Raw genomic sequence first — 9,685 nt, 5'->3', positions numbered from 1 at the left:
TCTTTTTCCTTCACTAAGGTTTTTTTTTTCACTGGATTTTTCTTTAGTGGGGTTTTAATGAGGCAATAATCCTAAATGGAGATCCAAGGAGGAGTGTTATGATAAGAACAAATGTGGATGTCCATTGAACGGTTCAACATTTTCCATGATAAAATGATTATGTTACCAAGAGAATCTCATTAAATGAAGGTTGAAAAATAAACCCTTCATACATGTATAAATAGGACATGATCTAAAGCCATATAGACAAACAATAAATAACTCTCTCTCTCTCTCTTTTATGTTGCAATACTTCTTTCTCTTTCTTTATATTTTTATTCTTATTATCTCTTCCTTATTTATTTAGTTATTTTATAACAAATAGTAGTGGTGGTGTTGTAAGAAGGGCTTTAGTTAGTTACTTTTATTTGTCATGCATGCACTAAATTTAACGGAAACGAAACTTTTCTAACAGCAGGTTAATTTTGTCTATAATAAGTATTTTTGGTATATACACTAAAATTTCGATTTTGTCGTACTTGTGTGATCCTAAAAATATTTCATCTGTATTTTTATCCATTTATAATTTTGTCTATTTACTCAAATTTGTTAAGCCCCAAATCTATATTGCAGATATTAAATTATGAATCGTCACAATTGAATCGTAAACTATGAATTTTGATTAGCAAAGTAATCGAGAACATTATAATATAATATATTACTATTAATGTCTTGAACTTTAGCAATAAAAAATTTTAAAAAACAAATCTACACCCTAAACTATAAATTATAATCCCTGAAACCCAAAACTTTGATAACGTGATTAATCGAGAATACTATAAATATAATAAACACTAATATTACACTAAATTTTAGAGGAAAAGAATTTCCAAATATCAAGTGTATAAGCTAAAGACTAATTTATTGACCATCCGTAGTGATCATAGTTATAACTCTCTCGACTATTTTCTAATAATTATTGTATTTCTCAAATCACGATAATTTATTGACCAATGTCTCGTTTCTAAATTCATTAAGTTTAAAAGAGAGATGTACATCAACTCTTTCATCTGACATAATAATCAAATTATAAGGAAAGAAACATGGAAGTTGTGATGACACCATAGGGAAATAAATCAAGAAATGCAAAACTTAGGAGAACCTTGAACAAAATCAAAATGTTATAAACATTTTATATAAAAGAAGAATTATATATTCCTTGACATTTTTTATGATACAATATACACGCTGAGCAACTATATTCCCTCCCTAAGTCACATCCTAAGTTGAGGGTGGTAGAAGATTAGTTACTAACATCTCTTCCACTTTATACATGTCACATTCCTTACAAATTCAACACCTCCATAAAAAGATAAATTAAATCACCCATTTCACTAATTTGCTATCAGAAAACTTTCCAACCTCTCTCAAAGCTATTTGTACACTGAAAACAAGAACTTCCTTACTTGCTGCAACTATTTCAGAAACAGTACAAAATATGTCTTTGTTCTTTCAACATTGGCGGATACAAAGAACACAACATTAGGGGGTGGCCAGCCTCAAATTCTGCTGAACTCCATGTCATGAACTATACATCATATGTATGCTAGCGAGCCGCGGTCAAGGTCTGGCTGTGGTCGACCTCGTGTCGGAGTTGGTGGCCTCTGAATATTAAGTTCCTATTGTAACAAGAACAAAAAGAAGATAAACATTTAGAGACTTGATTTGAAACGTTTAAATATCATATGGATTTTGTTTTCAAACTTTCATACAATATATAATATAAAGACTTTGATACAAAATGTAGAAACCTAATTGAAAATTGAGTGAATCTAAAAAATCTCCAAAGTAATTTAACCTTAAACAAACACAGTACACAAAAGCACGAAACTGCATTAAGGTCCTCACCTGCATCCATGTTTCATCCATGACGCGCTCAGGAGATGTCTCTGGAGACTGAAGGGGTGGCGGTAAGGGGTGGATCAATTTTGGAACCACTACCAAGCCCCGGCCAACGACCAGTATGGCACCAGCATTGTTTGCCGTTCCTAAACAACACGCGCTGTGTGAGACTCATGCAAATACGGACAAACGAGAGAACTGGTGGGGATTTACACTTACCACAATAGTTAGTTGCAGAAAAAAGCGTAATCAATTGTCCCTGTGCGAATCGTTCAAAGCCATCCATGACGCATTCATGGGCCCTTATAATTAGCTGTAGTTTATTTTTCTTGCAGAACTCGGTTACACGGTCAGGCTGCACAAAATAAATATTCAACGGGTCAGTTGTGCCTTGTTGATCAAACATGGAGACTTGTCTGTGGTTAATTAACTAATATTCAATAACCAACTGCACATATAGTACGAAAGGTCTATGTTTGCAATGCATGATGAACGGCTACGTACCCCAAAAGTGACAAGGCCTGGTCCTCTGGCATTTGGTCTCAAACCCTCTACACTGTCATTTTCTGTAGGATCGGACCTACAAACATGTAAATGTTATAAGAAAAGAATGAAAAAACTTAAAAACTGTAAAAACCGCAGGTTCAACCCAGCAAACCGAGAGAGAAGGAAAGCATACCACAGAAGGTCCATCAAAATAATAGATCCTGCATCCATTGTTATGGGCCTTTCAAGCTTCTCTATCTGTTCTACAGAATTGATAGACCTTCCAATGCCACCATGCATACAGATAATTTTCTTTTCAATAAGAGCTGCAAGTGGAAGATAGTTGAAAAGTTGATTGAACCTCGTCCATGCCCAGATTCCATCATTTTCCCCCTATAGGAACACTAGTTAGTTGTAGAATAATAGAATTTAGAGTTAAATCCAATTAACGACTACATGCACATTCCATCCGTACCATCCTTTCAATGCACTCAATACGAAAACCAAATAGTGCATTTATGTCAGCAGCTTCATGGTTACCACGTATCAGGTGAACATTCTCAGGATACTCAATCTGCAGAATCACAAGGGCAGTACGTGATCGGTTATAAAGATAAAAACAAAAATAATAATTAAAATACAACTACATATACACATTAATATAATTGAAGTAGCTTACCTTAAGTGCAAGCAGCAAGGTAATGGTTTCCAAGCTGTGCTGTCCTCTATCAACATAATCTCCCAAAAACAGATAGTCAATATACCTGAAACATTATGAGTACTAAAGTAAATAATAAATAAATGAATCATATGAAGGCCATAGCAAGAGATCAATGTCGCCAATAAGTTCTAATTGAACCATTACCAAGAGTGAATGTGTTATTTACTTATAGCACCAGAGAGAACAGATGAACTTTGCTATTAAAGGAAATGTCACATAATTAACTTAAGGTGACTACTTATACAAAGATATCTTCATGTGAAGATGATGATAGCTAAAAATTATTAGATATTTTCATATGTTAGACTAAACTGCTTAACACATGTCAATCTCTTAGCTAAAAAATCTTCCCATGAAGATAGCCACCTTAATTTATTTACCCCAAATCGTCAATTCAATATTGTAATTCTCCACATAACAGGTCACCTCAGATTATAGCTAATGGACATATTTCAAGTAAATCCTGATAAATCAAATTCATAGTATATGCCTCCAAAAACTGAATGTTAATGCTTATTATACAGCTCGGACAATTTTGCATATTACATAATAGAACCCTGTATTACAAAGGGGTATGTTGTAGGTATACACTAGAGATCATGCATAGGAAATTGTGGGTATTTTTGGAAGTAAATTACTGCTATATGAGGGAACCATGAGGAATGGGGTACACACAATTTCGAAAGGAATTGGGAGGGTAAAGGTCCCCTTTATGTCCAGGCCAGTTCCTTTATTTTCAATATCCATACTTGTATTATATATGGCCACATTAATATATATCAGTTTCAGTTTCATTTTTTAAAAATATTATCAGGTTCACATCACTACATTATGCTCTTGAATACCTAGAAACAGTGTTTTTCCAATTAATGCACGAGGGGATCACAAAAACCATTGGAAAATCACCAGACGAGACATGATCTGATTGATAACCAATCTATACATAAGTAGTTTTGACACAAAAACACCGCTAATCTACCAATGGATAAATAGCATACATACGTGATGTCTCCCGCAGTTGAAGGAAATCCATATTCATCAAATAGTCGCATCAAATCACCAAACTGACCATGAAGATCACCAAATACTTTGATAGGAGCTTTTAACTGAAGAACAGTTGGTTCTTGCATAAATATTTGCTCGGCAGCATAGCATAATTCACCGACTTCATAAGAATCCAAGAAGAATCGTCTGTTTGCAGGTGCTTTCCAGTTGCGTGGCCTAAGCAAATTCGAAATTATCTGGCAGGAAAGAAATGATAATAAGTTATTGATTTAAACGTTTAGTGCAGTGACATGATAATTAAAAAGGTAGATATAAATATTGCAAAGCCAGTAACAAAAAGGAAACAAAAAGATGCATCAAATAACACTTGCCTTTTTATGTAATCCCTGAGGGGATTTCTGCCTAGTGAATTTTTTGGTAGGATATGGTGTATCATTATTTACAGGAACCATGCGTCTGCTTTCATTTTCAAATTGATCCAGCGATAGCTGTCTCACCATTCCACCTAGGTTACCTACAGCCTCTTTAGCAACTACAACCTGTAATGAAATATATATGATTGCGCAGTCGAGAGGAATAATTGAGTTATAAACAAAGATCCAAAGCACATACAGCTCTGGGATGAAGGCGAACATCGCCTTCTGTGTCACTGCCATCTGAAACTGTTTCTGCGGCTTGTGAGTTGTCATCTGATAGCGATGTTTCTTCAGCAGGACTATTTGATGCCTGCACAGCTTGCCAGACTGCATTCGCTACCTCAGCTTCTGCAGCTGATGCTTCCCTAAGTTTCTCCATGGAGTTTCTGTCCATTCTGGTAATAATTAAATACATCAGTTATAAAATTGAAATATCATAAGCATGAGGTAGACATGTTAAGCTTGGAATAACAGGAAAAGTTATATACCCTAAGCCACCAGATGAGGGAACATCTGGCCCAGAATCTGAACTTGGTGTTGTTACGTTATAATTTACATTAGACTGGCCAAATTTGGGGCTTGAAATAGGTGAAGTTCTCTCAGATGTTAACACAGGAGAATTACTGTCAGATTGAAAGGGTGAATTTTCTGCCACTAATAAATCATCTAGCAGTGAATCTGCAGAAAATAACGTGGTTATATTAGAACATCATAACCAATATAACAAATTTTTTAATTTCTAAGACAATCAACTTATTGCGGGGAAAATCATAAGATTACTTAGGGCCAACGACAATGACCGTTTCTCAATGAATCACTGTAAGATCTTAACTAGTTCCGAGTAGGACTTTTGATCTTTTTTGCCAAGAGGGTATTCAAGACTAGAGCTCTACACAACTGCCAACTATCCTTAAAGGGACAATGATTCACCTTTATCCCATACATATACTAGATTACAGAATAGAAGCAAGGAGGAGATGAGCTGCAACGTTATGACCCTGAGGGACGGGCAGTCAACATATATCGGGGCCTCCCTTCTCGAATCTGGACACCACTCTTTGTTTTTTTCCCCTTCTTCCATTAATTAAGTATATCGACTTCTATCAAATGATCATTGTTTATTTAAGTCATTTAAATTTAGACCGGAAGAACAAAACAGCATATTAAGAGGGTAGATTTTCTTTATTGTGAAAAAGGTGGAAATCAATTCATGTGATCCTGACTGTTTTTCTAATAACCCAAGTGAATATGCCACGTTTATTTTTCAACTTTGAATTGTGTAACATGAGTACTCACCTCCTCTAAGACCACCATAGATGTATATACGAACACCAACGGCCGCTGCTGCATGCCGACAACGACGCAAAAGATCCAAAGGAGGGTCATAATCATGACCTTTGTTTGGGCGTGACGAGGCCACAATGCCATTTCTATCCAACCAAACCCCAGCCGCTGTGTCGAGTACTGTCAAAACAAGTAAAGGAAGATTAAATATTAATATGAATTGGCTAAAAAAGCATTTGAAGAAAAAAAAATGAAATGAAAAAATTGATAATAACATAGAAATACAGATTACCTGCAATGGCTGCTTCACCTTCTACAGCCCGTCCACCTTTGAGAACACCTCCTGTAACGTGCAATCGTGCACCAACAAAAACCTAGAATGCAATGCCACAACCCATTAACAAAATGCTTCAAATGGAATGAATAAATTGGTTAACATAATCGACATTTGACACGATTATAAAATAAAATCGTCATACCAGTTCTAAGCCATTGACCATATTTTCATAAAACAACTAAAAGACATATAAAAATAGCAGGGAATCTGGCATTAACTATGAGAGAAATCCACTTAAAATATTTCTAGAACTTCGCAACAGTCCCTCTTCATTAATTATGAGAGTGTGGATTACTTCAAGATAAAAACATTAAACTAATTAAAACATTATCGGGATCATAAATATTTCATGCGCATTAATGTTAGCTATTAGATGAAGATAAAGCTTGATTGCATTTAAGAAGGAAATCTCTTCCTCGATGAAAGTGAGACCCACAATCTACCGAAGTTCCTTTTAGCCATTAGATCAAGATTTTAGTCAGGTCAATGCATTACTGACTGCTCGCACGTGCATAAATAAGAACATATATGGTAATAATTAATGTGTCAAATAACTTCAGTATTTAAAAATAACAATGTTAAAGGCATCCCCATGATGACAAAAATCATTTTTCCCCATATCTCACTTACCGCAGCATGTTGATACCTTGGTGAAGGGGAAACTCCAGGTGCGAGTGTCCATTCCCACTGGCCGTTCCTATGCATGAGCAGTCCATATGCATCTGCTAGTGGCTGCTCCACATAAATACAATAAATGTATTCATATTTCACCGAATAATACTCAAGTAAGAGATTCATGAAGATAACAATTTTACAAAGAAGCGTATCATTTTGCTCCCATAGAATCACTTATAACCTACTTGAGCACAGATTAGCACACACAGCTTCCTAAAAGCGCAAGAAACAATAACAAGATGAAAATGGCATGACAGATCATACCGCTCCAGAAGAGTCTCTTCCACCACAAAGCAAAAACATTCCATCTGAACGAGCACTAGCAGTAGCATACCTATAGATTGAGGTAGACAAGTTTAAAACTGACATGCCTTAATGTACATTGAGAAACAAAGAGTCAAAACCTCAAGTGAAAAGTATTAGACATGCTTACATTCTAGCAGAAGGTCTATCACCTTCTGGGTTCAGCTTCTGCCACATGTAAGGTTTTTGTGCCGTATCCAAAGCCCAAGCATCAGAAACAACTCTTTTCCCTATCGCATGGTTAAAAAAACAGAGAAACTATTTATTATATCTTACATGACAATATCTGCCAACATAATAATTATTAAGAATGGAATGTAAACCAAAATCAAAACAATGCTTCAGTATCTCCCAAATTTTGATAAACCCGGAACCACCATGTACTCCCCGTATGCATGGCATTCTAAGTTGATATTACTATTCATGTTTCACTTCATCAGTTTGCCTACTCAATGGTTTCAAGTAGAAAACTATTAATGCCTATCTTATTGAAAGTTTAAACCTCAATTATAAAAAGAAAATGCAGACAAAAAAGTTTAGCTACAAAATGGTGCCAAGCTTCCCTCACCATCATTTCCGCTGACAGTAACAAGATATCTCTGAGCAACCAAATCCATTACATGGCCATAGCGAGGTCCAGGTCCTTGCCCTTGTACAACAACTCTGCATTCAAGAATATCATAATTTTGCCAAGATCCCTAGAGCAACAGCAAAAAGGAAAAAAGCTTGTTTGATATCAACAAAGCTCACCTGTGCCATTTGAATTTATCATTGGTCATGTCAAGCACATAGAGATCATCAGTAGAATGCCCAGCAGGACCTATGCCACCCTATACAAAACAAATAATAAATAAATAATCAAACAGATCATTTCAACACTAAAACTCCATCAGAACCAAAACCAGTAACCACAGAAGCAACATCATTCGCACAATTACCTGAAAAACAACCATAGTACCAACGGCGGCAGCAGCATGAGCTGCCCGAGGGGATGGAGGCTCTCCGGCAGGTTTAAGACTGAAACACTCAAAACAACAACAAAAGCGGCAAAAGATCATAACTTGAGCTTCAATTCAACTACCCAATATACTCAATTACTCGTACACCCAAAACAAAAAGCCCCCAAATTATCCAAAACTTTAAACTTTTCAATAATTCAGAAAATAGGGTATTCAATTCATTCAACTCACCTACTCCATTTTCTCGTTAGAACATCATACGAATGAACCGAATTGGTAACTCCAGCTAACCCTGCAAAAATGAAATTCAAAAACAGCCAAAATTAACCAAATTGAGCACCTCCTTGCTCAACGAATAAACTCAAATGAGGAAGCTTGTTACTGATTCCGGGAGCTGAGGAAGATCCTCCCTCGATGGCGGTGGCGCCGCCGAAAAGGATAAGCCTTGGTCCGTGAGATTTGGTGGCGGCGACGGCGGTGAGTGTGTGGCCGCATCGTGGCCCCGGCGCGTCTTCATCAGTGTCCCAAAACGTCTCTAATGGCCGATACGTAGGAGCAGGGTAGAGCCACGGTTTCGAACCCATCACAATTCCAAACAATTTTGAACGAAAATCCTCCGATTTACAACAAAGAAATGAAGAACAAAAACCCTAATTGGGCATTGACGGTGGCAAACACGGTGGCGCCGCCGATTACGGAGGGGGCCCGGACCAGCTCCGGACCCAATCAAAAACCTATATTGGGTCTCTCTTTTTCTTTGTTTTTTCTTTATTTTTTTCTTAAAAAATCATTCTTTTTATTTTTAATTTAATAGATCATTGGGGAAAAAATGGAAATGGCGTTGGGAAGTTAAATAGGGAAGTGTTTGAAGTTAGAAACTTAGAATTCAGAGAAATGAAGAAGGAAGAGGAGAAAGCTTTATGTGTGTGTCAGTGTATTTTAGGATTGAGATTTGAGAGTCTCAATTTCTTTTTGGGTGCCAAGTGGTTTCCATTGAAGCATTGCATGAGAGAGAGAGAGAACCCTTTTGAAAAAGTAAGAAGATTTTTTATATTTTTATTACTACTAAATTTTAAGACAGCTATGGTCCTAAAGTCAAAGGCCAAAATGGTCTTTTAAGGGTTGTCTTTACAAATTTTTTTTGGGGGGCAATCTTAGGCGGCTGGCTAAATTGGATATTTTTCTTTTTAAGATTGTAAGTTTTTATGCACTCTAATGAATTTTTTATATTTTCTATGAGAAATATAAGAAGTTTCATTATGGATGATTACATAAGTGAAATCATGTTTACATGCTAAAATAAAAACATTGCAAAAATAACTTCCTAAATATAAAAGAGGTGAAAATTATATATTTGTATATTCTTGTCTATAAATGGAATAATAGCATTAAGATATTGTCTCCATTCAAAAGAATTCAAATGTTGACAAAGTTGAGGGTTTGCCCAAAGAATTGAGAATACAATATGAACTTAATGAAGATATCATAAGAGGAGGTCAAAAGTGTTTGTTTTTTCACTTGTGGTTTGATAGATCTAGTCAAACTCATATTGCCTTAGGTTGGGAATGTTTGCCTTTGATCAAAGGCAACAGTTTGGACAGGTTTAGGCAACATTTTT

General features: G+C 35.9%; 1 protein-coding gene across 1 annotated transcript; it reads right to left on the bottom strand.

The window, feature by feature from the left end:
* Nucleotides 1-1,142: 1,142 nt before the first annotated feature.
* Nucleotides 1,143-9,152, bottom strand: LOC112728476 (serine/threonine-protein phosphatase BSL1). The gene is made up of 21 exons (XM_025778614.3): nucleotides 8,450-9,152; nucleotides 8,299-8,359; nucleotides 8,047-8,125; nucleotides 7,859-7,938; nucleotides 7,677-7,771; nucleotides 7,239-7,338; nucleotides 7,070-7,139; nucleotides 6,761-6,862; nucleotides 6,086-6,167; nucleotides 5,806-5,973; nucleotides 4,998-5,187; nucleotides 4,706-4,904; nucleotides 4,465-4,632; nucleotides 4,091-4,329; nucleotides 3,047-3,131; nucleotides 2,843-2,941; nucleotides 2,561-2,760; nucleotides 2,386-2,461; nucleotides 2,101-2,236; nucleotides 1,888-2,027; nucleotides 1,143-1,658 (listed from the first exon to the last, which is right to left on the bottom strand). The coding sequence occupies exons 1-21, from the start codon at nucleotides 8,649-8,651 to the stop codon at nucleotides 1,575-1,577; spliced, it is 2,655 nt and encodes an 884-aa protein (XP_025634399.1). The 5' UTR covers nucleotides 8,652-9,152; the 3' UTR covers nucleotides 1,143-1,574.
* Between the last annotated feature and the right edge of the window lie 533 nt (nucleotides 9,153-9,685).

Source organism: Arachis hypogaea, chromosome 12 (assembly GCF_003086295.3).
Source record: "Arachis hypogaea cultivar Tifrunner chromosome 12, arahy.Tifrunner.gnm2.J5K5, whole genome shotgun sequence".
Taxonomy (NCBI): Eukaryota; Viridiplantae; Streptophyta; class Magnoliopsida; order Fabales; family Fabaceae; genus Arachis; species Arachis hypogaea.
Note: the sequence above shows the minus strand (reverse complement) of the source record. Positions and strands in the feature narration are given on the sequence as shown.

Coding starts and splice junctions, on each gene's coding strand:
- LOC112728476 (XM_025778614.3), bottom strand. CDS start 8,651: ATGGGTTCGAAACCGTGGCTCTACCCTGCTCCTACGTATCGGCCATTA. Junction 6,168..6,760: donor CAAGGTATCAACATGCTGCG/GTAAGTGAGATA, acceptor ATTGCATTCTAG/GTTTTTGTTGGTGCACGATT. Junction 4,905..4,997: donor CCCTCATCTGGTGGCTTAGG/GTATATAACTTT, acceptor AATTATTACCAG/AATGGACAGAAACTCCATGG.